The sequence below is a fragment of the Nuphar pumila genome, chromosome 15, assembly GCF_984573655.1.
Source record: "Nuphar pumila chromosome 15, dmNupPumi1.hap1.1, whole genome shotgun sequence".
NCBI lineage: Eukaryota > Viridiplantae > Streptophyta > Magnoliopsida > Nymphaeales > Nymphaeaceae > Nuphar > Nuphar pumila.
Genome location: NC_143263.1, coordinates 75,851,705 through 75,870,749, shown reverse-complemented (window position 1 = coordinate 75,870,749; position 19,045 = coordinate 75,851,705). Strand labels below are relative to the sequence as shown.

Here is a 19,045-nt window from a genome sequence, read left to right as displayed (position 1 = left end):
TAAAACTTGAAAATTTTACCTATTGAAACCATATTAAACACTCTTGGTCTCATTAGTTTACTATACAATAATGATAGTGCAAGAATCCCTAGTGCATGATGCGCAATTGCCACCACCATGCAAAAAAAGAAAACACAAACAGACAAACTAAAGGCAAAGAATTATGTAAAAAAAATTATAGGTGCTTGAATGATTGCTAACATGTGTTAAGTTTGTCAATATGGACCAACGGGCGCTCCGCGGGGTTGGTAGGAGTTGCCAGTGGGTATCCTTGTGTGTGTTGGGAACCTTTCTGATAAAAGCTTTCATTTTTGGTATTCCAAAACAATTACCCTAATTTGGTGCAGATGGTAGAGAGAACTATCTCCGGATTCCCAAATCAAATTAAGCGGATGGTTCAAAGTCAAAAATGGTCCCCTTGAATTGCAGTGTGTTTGGAATGGCTCCCAAAGTGAGAATTCTCATCAGTAACACTACAAGAAAATTGTTAATTAGCGACGAAAATTTGCGATGGATTTTTTCCGTCTTAAATTTGCGAAAAATTAGCTAGAGAAAACTTTCTTCATGAATCCGTCGATAGGTAGCGACGGATTAGCGATGAAAAACTTTCATCGCTAAACTGTCACTACTTAGCGACGGATTAGAGACACCAATTTTTTTGTCGCTAATTCTCAATATAAGAAAACATTTTAGCGACGGATTTAGCGAGAGAATTTTTTCGTCGCTAATCCATTGCTAATTAGCGATGGAAAAATTCCCTCGAGAAATCCGTCGCTAATTTTCGATTTAAACCGAGCGCGAAATTTTCCCTCTCCCCATTCAAAATTTAAACTGACCTCACTCGATTTAAACCGACTTCGAATACTGAAGCAAGGAAACGAGAGAGAGAGAGAGAAACTAACCCGGCTTCAGACTCATCGGTCTCGTCGGCGACAAGGAACTCCATGACGCCGAGTCGGAGGCGAGAGAAGAGGATGAGAGGGAGCTCGTGATCGGCCTTCCTCTTGAGGTGGTTGGAACGCTCGACTTCCTCGGCACCGAAAGCTACATTGTAGAAGGCGACGACATCGGCCGCCCTCGGCGCCTGAACCAAAAGCTTCGGCCTGAGCATCGAGAACTTCGCAGCGGATTCGTCGTCGTTCTCTGCTCCGCTCCCGTTCTGGTGCTCCCCTCCTTCCTGCGCCATCTCTCACTTTCCCCTTCCCCCGAATGCACGAAATGAAACCCTAGAAATGGAACCACAACGAAGAAGAGGTAAAGCGAATGCACGAAAATGAAGAAGAAAAAAAATACAAACTAAGCAAACGCCGGTTCATAGAGGACGGCGACGCCGGAGAGCATGCTACTTAGCGACGTTTTTTTTTTTATTTTGTTTTTAAAATTTAGCGACATCTTAGCGATGGATAATGTCCATCGCTAATCTATCGCAAATTAGCGACGACAATAACGACATATAAGGTTTTTCGATAATTAGCAAGCAAACAATCGCGATGGACGCTATCCATCGCTTATCCGTCGCTAAACAGTTTAGCGATGACTTAGCGATGGATAGCGTCCATCACTAATCCACGATTTTCTTGTGGTGTAAGGTCAGTCTGGGTTAATAAGGCGCACCCTCCATCTGCTATCACATCCATCCAGATGGGCAATTGGAGACCGTTTGCTCACCCAAGAAAGACTCCAAAGTAAAGGCTTTCAGTTTCCAAGCTGTTTGTGTGATATCAACATCTTTGTTCGGATTTAGATGGAGACCAATAGGAAACATGTCAAGTAACATCCAGTCTTAGTTCAAAAAGAAATTCAAAGATAAAGCGGTGAGACAAGGCTGGGAAAGAACATTCCAGGTGATTATAATAGATAATATGGAAACTACTGAACCAACAAGTGTTTGAGCAACAAAGGAAGAATCTCAATCAGATAAAAATCGAAACAGATTCTTCAAGTCATAGGTAAATCGGAAGAATGGAGCGGATGGTCAGATATTCTCACATTAATAGATCCAGGTGCTAAAGTAGAGATGGGCAGCTGGCTGGCCCTAGAGTTTAAAATTTTTAAATTTCTAGAAGGAAGAAGCTCTGTGACAAATATCGCGAGATTTATAAAAATCTCGTAATAATGTCATGAGAAATTGCCTGAAAGTTTAAAACAATAATTTCTCTTGAGATTTTCAAACCGTGACAAATATCGCGATATTTACGTTTTTTAACACATATTTATCATGAAAACACCCCAGATTTTTATTTTTAAATGACAAATTTATGAAAAATTTCAAAATCTCTTGAGTTCTTTACTATCGATATTTTGCGTTTTAATCTTTTGTCACTATGGGAAGAAGCTAGGGTCTTGACATTCCACTAGGTATTAGGAATCTTTTGTCTAGTTGGGAAAGATTTGATGTACAAAAATCTAACTACAGATGAAATCAAATAGCTCGTAATTTATCTAGAATAGAAAAGAGGGAATTCAAAAATCATGGAAGGATCATTCCCCATATTGGTCCCTCATCACGATTATTGAATCTTAATGAAATCTGGTATTGGTTTGCCTAACCCCAGCTTGCATTTCAAAAAAAAAAGATTTCTCCCCTGCACAAGCTGACACCCAACATAGGCCTATGATCCTATCCTCGAAGGTTAACGTCGTCGACACGAGGTATGAAAGGTAGAGCCAGCATGACCAAGTCTTCTTGCCAGAAGAGGTTTCTTCATGTTATAAATGGAAAAGAGAAAGAGAGAGATAATTTAGTAATATTTGATAACTAACAATAATATTTTTTTTTCTTAAAAAATATATTAAAACATGCCTAAAATTTGCAATAATCAAAATACACCCAACTTTTTCTAATTACAATAGGCATTTCACTGCAAGTTTTGGTACTAATATGTTACACATTTGGCTTACCACCATCCAAAAGTGCGTGAAGATTTAGGCCAACAAACGCTCTAGTTCTGCCCCATTTGTGTATAGCATTTTGTTCTAGTTAATTTGTGTTTTTGTTTGAAGTGATCATTTAATATGTCAGAGTTTCAACCCATATTATATTGGAATCGATTTGCATAGGATATGTCTAAATCTGAGCCAGATATGAAATTATTATGATCATGGTTCTCTTCATATCCAATTCAAAATCGGGAAAATAATTGTAAAACCCATAAATTTTTTATACTTTACAAGAAATAACTGTAAAGCGAGGCTACAATATTATTCAAAATTAAGCTATAAATTCATTTATAATTCAAGTATTAATGGGGATTCAAAATAAATTCCACGTTGAGACTATATTCTAAATCAGGGTTTTATTTTTAATCATATTTAATCCATATTTAAGCTGAACTTAAATAAAAACTTAATTTGAGTTTTAATATTAGTCAGGATTCGAACTAAGTGCATATTTTAATTTGAAGTCTTATTAAATTTTGATTTCAATTTATGTAGTTTTATCAATTCAAATTTTGATTTAAAAATTCGAATTTAGATAGGATTTGAATTTGAATTTGGATTGAATAAATATAGCTCAAACATTATAACTAGATATGAGTTTGATTCAAATCTAAATTAAAACTTAATCGAATATTAGTTCATGTTTGAAACCTGATGTACGAAATCAAATAGTCAATACGACCACAGGTCCTACCGACTCGGGTAGGAATCATTTTCGAAATGCATTATTGAGAAAATGATATTTTTATAAAAGAAATTTCATAATAATAATTTAGTTAGACACTGTGTTATAGGGTTTATAGGATTTAAAAGAATTTTCAATATGAGGAAGTAACCCCTACATGCCCTAGGTCTCACTGAGCCTATAGAGCTCAATTTTTTCAGATATAAATTCTGAGAAATTAGAATTAAACCTTAAAAGAATAATTTGAATAAGTAATTTAATTATGTGGAGAATTCAAAATTTCATAGTAGAATTTAATTAGGTATTGATTTAACTAAATTTCGCTTAGAAGCATTTCATGGGTATTTATAAGTCCATGAAATATTCCAATTGAATTTAAAGTGAATTTAATTTGAATTTCATAGAATGGATTTCAAAAATTAACTAAAACTTATAAAATAGTAGGAGTCCAAAGGTGGGCCATCCCATCTTATGTGACATCCAAGTTTAAAGTTTAAAATGATAAAAACAAAAATAAACTTTAAAATAAGGTTAAAATAAAACTTACCAAAAAAATAAAAACAAGAGAGAAAAGTCAAAAGTTACCTTACTTGAAAATCAAACACCAAAAGGACTAAGACCCTATGACACATAGTTCACCATAAATATCAAGCAATAGTAGCAAGGGTATGTGTATGAACACTGAAGCAAACTTGCAGTTCCCTAAAGGGCATAAACCGAGGACTCGGACCAGATATTATTTTTCAAAGGTGTACGCAAAGAAAAATCCCACCGTACATGATAATTATTTCAATAAATAACTTGAAAGAGAGAAAATGACGTGCAAACCTACCAAAATTTGGCAGAGGTGGCTCAACGCAACATTTGATACCCTCATAGGTTGTAGCTAACACTTTCTTATGTTCGGTATAGTCACAACCAAGAACATCTCTTGCAGAACTTGTCATGGTGAAACAATGAGGTTTAGGTAAAAAACGGATTGGACCTAGTTTACGTTCGACTTGGATCAAACCTACCTTAAGTGGTCTAGGCTAGATGAGATGAGTTATACCTAGTCAAGGAAAAGGTTGAGGAGGTCAAGCAGTCAGGGTCAAGGGGTCTTAACCCAACTAGGTTTATTGTATGTCAAGTCAATCCAAGCTCACCTCAGCTCAGTCTAGGTCGAGTGGGCTTAACCTAGGCTAAGACCAAAACAAAGAAAGCGAAAGAAAGACTAACCTAGTAGGTCAAGTGGTCTTGACCCAGGTGGGCTCAAGTTAAGCTACGCAGGTCCAAACTCACTTCAAGTGGGCTTGGTCTAAGCTAGAACCAAGAGAGAAGAGAGGAAATAAAAGCCAAAGAAAAAGAAGAGAGAGAGAGGAGCACAATTTTCTAAGGGGGTTCTCCTCTTGTTTATAAGAAATTAAATGGATCTTGGATTTATGTGTAGACTGGGTCTGATCTAATTAGTTGATCTGATCCAAGATCCAAACTTAAGACCAAAGCATAGGGACAAATATCGCGAGAAATTGCCTGAAAGTTTAAAACGACAATTTCTCATGAGATTTTCAAAATATCAAGAGATTTATGAAAAAAACATAAATATTGCTTTAAATGCAATATTTATGTTTTAAATGACTATTTATCACAAAAAATAATGTATTTTTATTTTTAAATAATTTTTATTAATATTTTCTTATAAAAAATAATTTCATATTTTTTAATTTATTTTTTTATTGTCGAGATTTTGCAAAAAAAGAATGTGAAATTTATGGAATGTTTTCAATTTCTCACGAGTTTTTGAAAAATGAGAAATTGTCGATAAAAATGTTTGTCACTATGGAACAAAGTAATATAAAGACATCCATATCCCTGTAGAGCCCACTTGATATTTTTATGAGATATTTATATAGGGCCTACAAGATATTTTTATGAGATATTTATGTGCCGATTAACAGGCAGTTGAATCCTACCAGGCAATCCCACTGATCAGATATATGTGAAATCGTGGGTCAATTATATGGACAAAATCTTGCTGGAAATCAGCAAAATTGTGACATCAATTAACAACACTATAAAAATGTAATTCAAGGTGATATTATTATTAGCAACACTGTATATTTGAATTCCTACAATATAATCACTCGGTCCAAACATGGGAATGTGAAAACAAATCCCACATAATTTTTTGGCTTTAAACCACCTCAGGTGGTGTCAAGCTATGAGAAACGAAGCAAAAACCCTTGGAAACTTGTTCCTAAGAAAATGGATCTCTTGATAGATTAAAAGCTTGCATAGTTGCTAAAGGATACATCCAACTACCAAGAGTTAAATTTATTGAGACATCTTCTCCCGTCATCACACAACCACCATAACCATAACGTAAAGATTTTTACTTCACTGACGTGAAATATAGTCATGACAGTATAACGTACTTCTTTACTGACATGAACATATTTCAGGCCAGTAAATATAATTTGTTACTAGTGCGCCAATTCAAAGGTAATTTCTTGTAGCATTGGCTCATAGGTGAAAATTTTGACAATTAGTTAAGAAAAATACTTTCTCATGTGGTTTTTTAATTGAACCTTTATTAATGGTACAATAGCTCAGATTCCAAGATTCTCAAAGGCATAATTATAGTTATAATTTAAAAAGGGCTTTATAAGGACTTAAGCAGTTGTCTCGAGCATGGTTTGATATGTTCAACATTTTCTTATTGGCCATGGGATTTTATTGCAGTGATGCAGTTTTTTGTTTTAAATTTGCCAAAAGAATCTAGGTTGTATACTATTGCTTCTCTATGTTGATGACACTATAATTATAGGAAGTAATTACACATTTTTCATTCAGTTTATTTCCAAATTAAATTTCAAATTCACTATGAAGGACTTATGAGATATTCACCACTTTCTTTGAGTGCCAATAAACAACCAACTATTTTTTTTTCAAGTTTTGAAGCTGAGTATCATTTTTTCTCATCAATGGCAGCATAAATCCCACAACTTAACTCCATTATTGAGGATCTTGGCATTGATATTCCCAAGGTCCAACTATTTTTTTATGATAATTTATCTATTCTTCACATGGCAGTTAATATTGTTTTTCATTTGAGATCGATTGTCACTTTGTTTGTGAGAATGTGGCTCAACAACAACTAGTTACATGGTTCATCCCCCTACAATTACAAGTAGCAGATGTGTTTACCAAGCCAGTAACTAAATCCTTTTCACTCTTCCAAAAAAGCATTTTAAACTCTTAAAAAAAATCTAAATTCATGCTTCAGAATTCAAGGCCCAAACTTGGATTATGGGAAAGTACTAGTGATACTAGTCTGGATTTCAAATTGATCCAAATACCAGCAAATGAAGGATCAAATGGTACAAGTATTCTAGAAGAGTTGAAGGATAAGTATGAAGTATCAAAGGATAAGTCTGCAACTCTCCATTCTCAATAAATCAGACTACAAGGGAAGGAAACTCGGTGATGATGAAAACTACCAACTGTTGTATTGTAGCTGAGTGATCTCACTACGATATGTGGGAAATAGTCTTTATAATTGTAAAGAGCTAATTATTGTATAATAAGAAAAGCATTATCCCTCCTTTCGAACCAAGTAAATAGAGTGCGTTTACTTTCCTTTTCTTCTTCTCACTTTTTTTTAGACCTTTCATGAAAATGGGTATATAGATTGCAAAAAAAAATCCTGCTAGCTCAGCCTTCACATGAGAATGTTGGATATTTTGGACCAGGTCTAACCTTAAGTGACCCAGTTTGACACAAGGCACTAATAAAGGCATTAGTGGAGAGTGGGTTACACTAATGTGAAGAGTTCACATTCAATATGGCATGTGAAGGGTTCACGTACATGAATGCCCTGTATGTAACCCCCCACTCTCCTCCCACTTTAAATTGAGGCATGATTGTTGGTGTAGCTTTTATGAAAGCAATTTTTAAAACAAATTTTCAATAAAACTCGCGTGTAAACTATACACCAAATAATAAAAATAAACCAGTTTACACTAGTGAAAATTACATGAAATGACATGGAAATTACATGAAAGTATTAAAAATTGCATTTATGAAAAAGTTATAAAAATGCATTAAGTAATGATGGAAATGCAAACCAATCAATATGTGATATATGTGCTTTGAATGTAATAACTTTAATGTTTTGCAGCATATTGATAGAGGGAGTAAAATCTTCATCTCTGCATCTAAATGCTTCATCTTTGATTAAGTTTGTCATCATCAAAAAGGGGAAGATTGTTACGACAATGAAGTCGTACATGATACTTCAAGTACAAGGTTTTGATGATGAACAAGTGAATCAACTGCATTTCAGCTAAGGCAATGAAAAAAGATGACAAGCATTGAAGAAATCGATGAAGAATCTTTGAAGACTAGTGTGCATATGTTAAATTCATTAAAAGTCTTAGATTCATGTAAGAGCCTTACTTAGAGTGCATATTTTGGTTGCATTTCAGCTAAAAAGTCTTTTGAAAAACTTTTCTAAAAGAACCCTTCATGAAAATCTTTTTAGAAAACTCTTTATTTAATTTTTGGTGTTTATTAGTCGACCACTAGACTCACCAATTGACTAATCCTTTTGCGCCAAATTTTCTAAACAAAATGTCATTTTTATCAAATTAGTCGACCGAAGGTTTTATTAGTCAACCAGACAAAATGTCTATTTTCTGGAAATTTAGCAGCAGTCGACTAATGCTTTTATCAGTCGACCGGACAAAACTTGTGTTTTTTAGAAAAATTTAGCAGCAGTCGACTGAAAGGTTTTTCAGTCCACTGATGATATTATCAGTCGACTAACTTTTCTCTACTCAACTAAGTTTCAAAACTTTAGATTTTCAAACGGATTGATTAACAGATCAGTCGACCGACGATAATTGTCAATCTACTAATAGCTAATTATTACTCGACTAACTTCTATTCCAGTCGACTAATTTTGTCGTTTTTCTTGAAACTTTAAAAATGCGTGTCTTTTCATTTTTCAAGCGTTTTGATCGTTTAAAATGGACTGTTTTGACACCCTTTCATACCCTCAACGTATGGAATCTTTCAACTATAAATATGAGAGCATTTTACACTCAAAAGCACTACAATTCAATCAATTACTCTTAGCTTTTCACTCATATCCATTTTCTCACTCACGTGATATTTTTCACTTCAGTTTTTCACTTAAATTCCTTTGAGAGATAGTGAATTCGTGAGTAGAGTATTTTAACAACCTCAAAAGCAAATTGTATCTCATTTGTATTCATAAGAAGGGCTCATAGGTTGTATTGTAAGTTGTTACTTGTTTCAATTTTCTGTAAAAGGAAGGACTCCTTGGTTTAAAGGAGTTGTTTACTTTCAGTAGGTGTGTTACTGAAAGTAAGACCAGATTTGGTCTGTATGATCTTGTAGTTACACAATGTTGATAGTTGAATTCTCAAGCGGGTTTTGCTTGGGGACTAGATGTAGGTCGGGAAAGTCCGAACCAGGATAAATTATTGTGTTATTTGTGTGTTTGCTTTGTGAATTGCAAAATCCGTCAAAATTTTGAAGACAATTTTTAAAAGCACTATTCACCCCCCTCTAGTGCTCGTTGCCTCGATCCTACTGCACTTTCAGGGGGGTGGTCGACCAAGAGGCGATTGATTTGAAATTTGGAAGAAAAAAGAAAATCGTGATTGAGAGCTTGGCTATCATTTGGTTTTGAAAGAAGTCCTTTGAGAAAGGTTAGAGAAAATCGTGTGAGGGTGCTGATTCAAGAAAAATACCTCTTGTGCTTGTGTGGACAAATCTTGTGTTTGTGTTATTCTGCATTTGAGGAAGTTGTTGAAGTGTTCTTCGATCTTGTTGTTGCAAACACGATAACACTTTTTTCGAACTTGTTAGCTATATCTTGTGTTCATTATATATTTGTTATCATCGACCGGTAGATTCCTTGTTCAAGATTGTGAGACTATTTCTAAAGTGTTAATGAAATTGTTCATGTGATTCTGGTTGTTCAGAAACTCATTTTGTTGATGTATGTTTGGGTTTTGATAAAACTCATTTTCTACTAAGGAGAGTCGTTTATGCATTCAGGATTGTCAGACATTGTCCCGGTATTTTGACTATATCGCCTTAGATACTAGTCCAAATCGAGTGATCATTGGCTTGTTGGAAAGCTAATATTCTCCCCTTCAAGTTTTCTTCTTACTATTTTTCTTGAAGCATCATTGTTAGGATGCTAAAATCCCCGACAAGTTTCAGTCAATTGCATAAGACCAGAGTTTCATCCTGTGCATCACATCACTGCTGCTATTTCGTGTTTTCATCATATCTTTTTGTTTACTAAACAAAAAATTCCAAATTATAACTTGTTAGAAAATCAACACCTAGAGCTTCAACTTTCATGTTTATGATGTTTCCTGAATCAAGTTTGATGTTAGTCTAAAATATCCATCAATCTATGTTAATCGAAAGATATTTTAGATCTAGACTATCTGTTATATTCTTGATAGCATCTCCTATTTGCAGTGCATCTTTGTCATCCCTGCTTTGTTTATTGAACTGAAGCACAATCTAAAAAAATAATATTTAGATTGAGAATCCTCATGTTTTGATTTTTTGTTGATTCCATTGTTTACTGTGTCAAAAAGTTGATTACTTTTTTGCATGTTTGATACCTTGTTCATCGGCTCATTTAGCATAGAAAAGAAAATACAATATCATAATCTAGGTATAAGTTTCAACATCTTACTCCAAAAATTACAAACTCGGATTTTTTGGAAAGATAATAAGATTTGGCATAACTTACCTATTTGGAGTTTTTCCAAACTCCATCGGCAAAGGGATCAAAATCTCTCTCCAAGTAGTCGGACTAGTCACCTGCATATTTTGGGTGTCCTGTCCATGCGCTCCATAGAATCTGTAATAACTCTGCCTACACAGATCTGAATCTGGCATTTTTGGATCTGTTGGAAAGGTGTGTGCGTCGCACAACTTTCATGTGTTAGCCACCTCTGTCGAAACAGAGTGCTCAGACTTTGAAGTATAGATTATTTGAGTCCTATTCAGACTCAACAAGTAAACTTAGATTCCATGCGTGGAGATCCATTTGTATCTCATATCGTGGATTGACTTCCGTGACGAGTCCGCCATCAAATGAAGGATAAAATGGTATCGATATTCTAGAAGGCTTGAAGGATAAGTATGGAGTATCAAAGGGTAAGTATGCAACTCTACAATCTCAGCAAATCAAACTACAAAGGAAGGAAACTCGATGAGGATGAAAAAAACCACCAGTTGTTGTATTGTAAGTGAGTGATCTCACCATGATATGTGAGAAATAGTCTATACAATTGTAAAGAGCCAAGGATGCTAAAATAAGAAAAGCATTATCTCTTCTGCTGAATCACGTAAATAGAGTGTGTTTACTTAAATTTTCTTCTTCTTCTCACTTCCGTTTAGACCTTTCATGGAAATGGGTACAAATTTCAAAAAAAAAATTCTGTTAGCTTAGCCTTCACATGAGAATGCTTTCATAGGTGGGGAGGTATGAAAGGATTGGAACAAGAATACTGGTAGGACCAAATTGTGTCAGCACGAATTATAATTGGATGTTCGTTTTACTAATAATAGGAAAGAAAGGAAAAGGGATGCCAGCTCAGCAATTTTCTCTGAAAATTACATGAAACAAACCGACCCTATTTATTTTGAACTACGCTAGGAATAGTATGGAATGGAAATGAGTGCACAAGAATTAATTTATTGATGATTGATAATAGTATGACAATTTAATGACAGAGTTGCAACAGCAATAAAAGCTTTCACCATTTCTTCTATCTATTTGAACTAGAATGACTACATAAAGACACCATTTGGCAGCCTTCATGAGGTAGAAAACACTAGCATTTTTCTGCTTTCTTTGTAGGGAATTTTGCTTTTGTGGATGTTGTATCGATGACCTCTAGCAGAAACATGTATCCATGGGTGGCAATGTGTACAATAGTAGCATCAAATAGTCTGCAACTTCAATTTTACTTCTGATGGAATACGTGCAGGATGGTTGTTTCTGTCAATCCAAGCAATTATTGAACTTCCTTCCAAGACTAGCTGAGAATTTAACAAGCAGAAAGTCAGCAGCAGTTTTTTCCATTTTCTTTTATCGAATTGACATGATTTCTTCTTACAGTCAATTGTGACAGTTACCTCTTGATTTGGAAGCTTGAAAATGAAGAAATCGAAAAACAAACGTGTGGTAGAAACTTTTGAAATTTTCAGTCTCAGGACAAACCTATCTCCACGCTGCATCCACAATTACAAAGTGCAAACTTCTTAGCATCATGGAAGAAACCCTCTATCTATCTAGCTTATACAAATTGAAACTTGTAATATATTGTTCATCATACAAAATAAACAAAAATGATATTAACCCCTACTTATTTCATTGAGTGGAAATACTGAAATAGTAGTGGTCCAAATCCTGCTAAAATTCCGTATGATAAAATGGATAATCACCAAAGATGCTACAGTAACTGTGGTGTGATCCAGGAGAACACTTTACAAGTGTGTGCCCCTTTTCATTATGGGGATAGGCGGGAAGCAGAGTGTTCTGCCCCCCTCTCTCTCTTAAAAGGGCGAAGCACTTTATAAGTGTTCGTCCAGAACACTGGACCACGCCTCGGTGCAGCCGCTACCTAGCACCAGCCGATAGGGCTGAATTGTTTGGTGAGCAACTCTGTCTACTTTCTACAGTAATTGAATGGCTAACTACTTACCTGTAAAGGAGTGATAAACTTGAGAGACAGCTTGTGTGTTGCAGCTGCATGGCCTTCAGACTTCAATCCATCGATATCGATACCAACTCTGACAAACACATCTGTATAACCTAAAACACATAGGGAATGTAGTGCACTTTAACTAGTGTGCGCATTCAACCATCAAAGAAAAACAAAAATTTAGAGAAATCAATCTTGATACACATGCATGTTTCACAATTGGCAGGCAATCATATGCCTGCCAATAAGAACTAATTCTCCAATTCTTATTTCCATAAGCAATATGAAATAATTAGAGCTGGTAAAAAATGATAAACAGTATGTTAAAGAAGAATATTGTCAGTGGTGCGCTTGAAAATCAAAATCATGATGCTTGTGTGTAGACACATGTAAGCCTATGAATGCCGTCTCAATAAAATCTAATCATGATGATTGGGTTATATTCTTCTTTTGAATCTCATTTTTCTGAAGCCAAATACAGGGTTACATTTTGGTGAATCCATCAGTACTGTAGCTCAAAAATGGTTAAAACCAAACTAGAAACAAAAACAAAACCATTGCAGCCTCACCATGTTCGAGGTAATGGGAATATATGGCATTATTAACAACTCCATATTGGTCCAATTCATAATCACGAACTTGAAGTTCAACATCGTGACAGCCCTGCACACTGAAGAAGTCAAATCCCAAATTAGTACTCTTTGATCCTCCTGTTATTAGGCCTGGCAATGGGTTATAGTTGTAGTGAGAGGGAAGTACCATGATCCATTTTGCACATCTTGGTTTTGGAGGAGGGTGCAAGGATCCTTGTTAAGGAGTAAGCTGCGAGGAGGTGTCAGACTAAGAAGTCTTTGAGATGGCAACTTGGTTGTTGATGGAACCCTAAGCAGAGTGGTTGAGTTTGAGCCTGCAGGCTTTGTGGTAATGGAAGGGTAGAAGGGGCGGAAAGCACCATAGCTGAACTTGGTTATGGCTTCCATCTTCTATCACCAAGTTGGGTTCCTTTGTGTCTAATTGCATCAATTTATATAACCTTATTCACAGCCTTCCCTTCCAGGCAGCCTCCTTCTCTGCATGTACGATTTTGCCTTTTCCAATTTCTGTTGACTAAACAAGTATCTAACTAACTAGCACGTGGATTTTGTGTGTTAAATTCAAATCCAAGTTTGGATCTCAATGCGATTTTCTGCATGTCTTTTTCCAAGTACTCATAATTATGGTCCTTGCAATTGGGGGTGTCAACCGGTCGGGGACCCAGGTGAAACCAGATTTAAACCAGGAATTTTGGGTATGGTATTGAGTCTGGACCCGAGTCTAATTAGGTCAACTATAAGAAAAACCATACTCGAACCTGATATGAACTACGTGAGGCAGACCCAAACCATACCCAGTAAAACCATATTTTTTATAATTTTTACATTAAAAATTTGCAGGTCTTAATTGAAACTCGGGTTGGGCTGGTATATAATTTCATAAACTATACCCGGGTCCACGTATTACTGGGGATCCAGACCCAGGTTTTATTCAGGTCTTATTATTTATCACAATACCCGGACTACCCTATAAGGTTTGGTTCGAGTCAGGTCTGGGTAAACCCGACCCGTTGACACCCCTACTTGCAAGGTTCATGAGATGTAACCTGACCAGTAGACCAATAAAGCCACGAGAAATTCCAGCTTACTTGCACAGTCACAAACCTGGTTCTCGGGAAAACGTTGACGATAGAAAATATGTAGAGATTTTGAATAAAATGCTTCTTTCATAAGAAGATTACCAAATCTGGATGGTGTCGTTCACCTTTGACCAACGTACGTTCTGTTGGAAGTCAAGTTTGGCGTGACTCTTATGAACGATATTCCTTTAAAACAAGGTCTAAAACTTGAAAATTTTACCTATTGAAACCATATTAAACACTCTTGGTCTCATTAGTTTACTATACAATAATGATAGTGCAAGAATCCCTAGTGCATGATGCGCAATTGCCACCACCATGCAAAAAAAGAAAACACAAACAGACAAACTAAAGGCAAAGAATTATGTAAAAAAAATTATAGGTGCTTGAATGATTGCTAACATGTGTTAAGTTTGTCAATATGGACCAACGGGCGCTCCGCGGGGTTGGTAGGAGCTGTCAGTGGGTATCCTTGTGTGTGTTGGGAACCTTTCTGATAAAAGCTTTCATTTTTGGTATTCCAAAACAATTACCCTAATTTGGTGCAGATGGTAGAGAGAACTATCTCCGGATTCCCAAATCAAATTAAGCGGATGGTGCAAAGTCAAAAATGGTCCCCTTGAATTGCATTGCAGTGTGTTTGGAATGGCTCCCAAAGTGAGAATTCTCATTAGTAAGGTCAGCCTGGGAAGTCATGGTGAAGAAAAACCCATATTTCGATGCAGATGGGTTAATAAGGCCCACCCTCCATCTGCTATCACATCCATCGAGATGGGCAATTGGAGATTGTTTGCTCACCCAAGAAAGACTCCAAAGTAAAGGCTTTCAGTTTCCAAGCTAATTGTGTGATATCAACATCTTTGTTCTGATTTAGATGGAGACCGGTAGGAAACATGTCAAGTAACATCCGGTCTTACTTCAAAAAGAAATTCAAAGATAAAGTGGTGAGACACAAGGCTGGGAAAGAACATTCCAGGTGATTATAATAGATAATATGGAAACTACTGAACCAACAAGTGTTTGAGCAACAAAGGAAGAATCTCAATCAGATAAAAAAGGAAGGCACAGATTCTTCAAGTCCTAGGTAAATCGGAAGAATGGAGCGGATGGTCAGACATTCTCACATTAATAGATCCAGCTGCTAAAGTAGAGAAGGGCAGCTGGCTGGCCCTAGGGATTAAAAATTTTAAATTTCTAGAAGGAAGAAGCTCTGTGACAAATATCGTGAGATTTATAAAAATCTCGTAATAATGTCACGAGAAATTGCCTGAAAGTTTAAAACAATAATTTCTCTTGAGATTTTCAAACCGTGACAAATATCGCGATATTTACGTTTTTTAACACATATTTATCATCAAAACACCCGACTTTTATTTTTAAATGCAAGATTTATGAAAAAATTCAAAATCTCTTGTGTTCTTTACTACCGATATTTTGCCGTTTTAATCTTTTGTCACTATGGGAAGAAGCCAGGGTCTTGACATTCCTCTAGGTATGCGGAATCTTTTGTCTAGTTGGCAAAGATTTGATGTACAAAAATCTAACTACAGATGAAATCAAATGGCTCGTAATTTATCTAGAATAGAAAAGAGGGAATCCAAAAATCGTGGAAAGATCATTCTCCATATTGGTCCCTCATCACGATTATTGATTCTTAATGAAATCTGGTATTGGTTTGCCTAACCCCAGCTTGCCTTTCAACAACAACAACTACGCCTTCATCCCAAAACAATTGGGGTCGGCGATATGAACCAACAAAGAAAATCATTATGGGTCTTCCACATGAATCCTTCTCCTCCATTCATTTCTATCCAATGCCATGTCCTCAGTGAGGTTCAAAGCCTTCATATCCTTTCCTATCACCTCCATCCATGTCTTCCTAGGCCTACCCCGACCTCTTTTAACTAATATATTTTCCTATTTCTCCATCCTTCTAACTGGAGCATCATTAGGCCTTCGTCGAATATGTCCAAACCGCCGTAAACGATTCTCTCTCATCTTATTTTTAATGGGTTCAACACCTACCTTCTTACGTATCTCCTCGTTCCGAATCTTATCTTTTATTGTATTTCCACACATCCATCTCACCATACGCATCTCAGCTACACTCATTTTTTGAATATGATGTCTCTTGGCAGCCCAACATTCTGTGCCATATAGTAAAGCGGGCCTAATAGTCATCCTATAAAACTTTTCCTTCAACCGCAATGGCATTCTACGATCGCACAACACTCCAGTTGCACTCTTCCATTTCATCCACCCAACCTTTATCCTATGATTTACATCTCCATCAATTTCTCCATACTTTTGAATGATAGATCCCAAATATTTGAAAGAACCATCCACCGGTATTTCTTTCTCACCAAGCTTCACTACACTCCCATCTCTATTTCGTTGCTTACTAAATCGACATTCCGTGTATTCTGTCTTACTCTTACTCAACTTAAAACCTCTTGCTTCCAATGTCTGTCTCCATAATTCTAACTTAGCATTAACCCCAGCTTTCCTTTCAAAAACAAAAAAAAAAAATTCTCCCCTGCACAAGCTGACACCCAACATAGGCCTATGATCCTATCCTCGAAGGTTAATGTCGTCTGCACGAGGTATGAAAGGTAGAGCCAGCATGACCAAGTCTTCTTGCCGGAAGAGGTTTCTTCATGTTATAAATGGAAAAGAGAGAGAGAGAGAGAGAGAGATAATTTAGTAATATTTGATAACTAACAATAATATTTTTTTTCTTAAAAAATATCTTAAAACATGCCTAAAATTTTGGCAATAATCAAAATACACCCAACTTTTTCTAATTACAATAGGCATTTCACTGCAAGTTTTGGTACTAATGTGTTACACATTTGGCTTACCACCATCCAAAAGTGCATGAAGATTTAGGCCAACAAACGCTCTAGTTCTGCCCCATTTGTGTATAGCTTTTTGTTCTAGTTAATTTGTGTTTTTGTTTGAAGTGATCATTTAATATGTCAGAGTTTCAACCCATATTATATTGGAATCAATCTGCATAGGATATGTCTAAATCTGAGTCAGATACGAAATTATTATGATCATGGTTTTCTTCATATCCAATTCAAAATTGGGAAAATAATTGTAAAACCGAGGCTAAAATATTATTCAAAATTAAGCTGAAGTCTTATTAAATTTTGATTTCAATTTATGTAGTTTTATCAATTCGAATTTTGATTAAAAAATTCGAATTTGGATCGGATTTGGATTTGAATTTGAATTCGGATTGAATAAATATGGCTCGAACATTATAACTAGATGTGAGTTTGATTCAAATCTAAATTAAGACTTAATCGAATATTACTTCAAGTTTGAAACCTGATGTACGAAATCAAATAGTCAATACAACCACAGGTCCTACCGACTCGGGTAGGAATCATTTTCGAAATGCATTATTGAGAAAATGATATTTTTAGAAAAGACATTTCATAATAATAATTTAGTTTGACACTGTGTTATAGGGTTCATAGGATTTAACAAAATTTCCAATATGAGAAAGTAACCCCTACACGCCCTAGGTCTCACTGACCCTATAGAGCTCAAATTTTTCAGAAATAAATTCTGAGAAATTTGAATTAAACCTTAAAAGAATAATTGGAATAAGTAATTTAATTATGTGAAGAATTCAAAATTTAATAGTAGAATTTAATTAGGTATTGATTTAACTAAATTTCATTTAGTAGCATTTCATGGGAATTTATAAGTTCATGAAATATTTCAATTGAATTTAAAGTGAATTTAATTTGAATTTCATAGAATGGATTTCAAAAATTAACTAAAACTTATAAAATAGTAGGAGTCCATAGGTGGGCCATCCCATCTTATGTGACATCCAAGTTTAAAGTTTAAAATGATAAAAACAAAAATAAACTTTAAAATAAGGTTAAAATAAAACTTACCAAAAAATAAAAACAAGAGAGAAAAGTCAAAAGTTACCTTACTTAAAATCAAACACCAAAAGGACTAAGACCCTATGACACATAGTTCACCATAAATATCAAGCAATAGTAGCAAGGGTATGTGTATGAACACCGAAGCAAACTTGCAGTTCCCTAAAGGGCATAAACCGAGGACTAGGACCAGATATTTTTTTTCAAAGGTGTACGCGAAGAAAAATCCTACCGTACACGATAATTATTTCAATAAATAACTTGAAAGAGAGAAAATTACGTGCAAACCTACAAAAATTTGGCAGAGGTGGCTCAACGCAACATTTGTCACCCTCATAGGTTGTGGCCAACACTTCCATACGTTCGGTATAGTCACAACCAAGAACATCTTTTGTAGAACTTGTCACTGTGAAACAATCAGGTTTAGGTCAAAAACGGATTGGACCTAGTTTAGGTTCGACTCTGATCGAACTTACCTTAAGTGGTCTAGGCTAGATGAGATGTGTTATACCTAGTCAAGGAAAAGGTAGAGGAGGTCAACAAATCAGGGTAAAGGGGTCTTAACCTAACTAGGTTTATTGTATGTCAAGTCAGTCCAAGCTCACCTCAACTCAGTCTAGGTCTAGTGGGCTTAACCTAGGCTAAGACCAAAACAAATAAAGAGAAAGAAAGACTAACCTAGTAGGTCAAGTGGACTTGACCCAGGTGGGCTTGAGTTAAGCTAGGCAGGTCCAAACTCACTTCAAGTGGGCTTGGTCTAAGCTGGAACCAAGAGAGAAGAGAGGAAAGAAAAGCCAGAGAAAAAATAGAGAGAGAGAGGAGCACAATTTTCTAAGGGGGTTCTCCTCTTGTTTATAAGAAATTAAATGGATCTTGGATTTATGTGTAGACTGGGTTTGATCTAGTTAGTTGATCTGATCCAAGATCCAAACTTAAGACCAAAGCATAGTGACAAATATCATGAAATTTATGAAAATCTCGCGATAATATCGCGAGAAATTGCCTGAAAGTTTAAAACGGCAATTTCTCATGAGATTTTCAAAATATCAAGAGATTTATGAAAAAACATAAATACTGATTTAAATGCAATATT

At 35.6% G+C, this 19,045-nt stretch overlaps 1 protein-coding gene across 2 annotated transcripts in view; it reads right to left on the bottom strand.

Annotated features, from left to right (window-relative positions):
* The window catches only part of LOC149815644 (acyl-acyl carrier protein thioesterase ATL3, chloroplastic-like), a 30,142-nt gene extending 16,785 nt beyond the window's left edge, over positions 1-13,357 (bottom strand). Inside the window, exons 1-5 of one of the 2 annotated variants that reach the window (XM_089989778.1) lie at positions 13,132-13,357; positions 12,942-13,042; positions 12,373-12,482; positions 11,804-11,899; positions 11,509-11,707 (exon numbers count right to left, since the gene is read on the bottom strand). In XM_089989778.1, coding sequence (XP_089845904.1) covers positions 11,609-11,707; positions 11,804-11,899; positions 12,373-12,482; positions 12,942-13,042; positions 13,132-13,352 — 627 coding nt within the window. In that variant the 5' untranslated portion in view covers positions 13,353-13,357 and the 3' untranslated portion in view covers positions 11,509-11,608. Of the gene's footprint in view, positions 1-11,508; positions 11,708-11,803; positions 11,900-12,372; positions 12,483-12,941; positions 13,043-13,131 lie in introns of those variants that run through there. The other variant, XM_089989779.1, reaches the window with a different exon arrangement.
* Between the last annotated feature and the right edge of the window lie 5,688 nt (positions 13,358-19,045).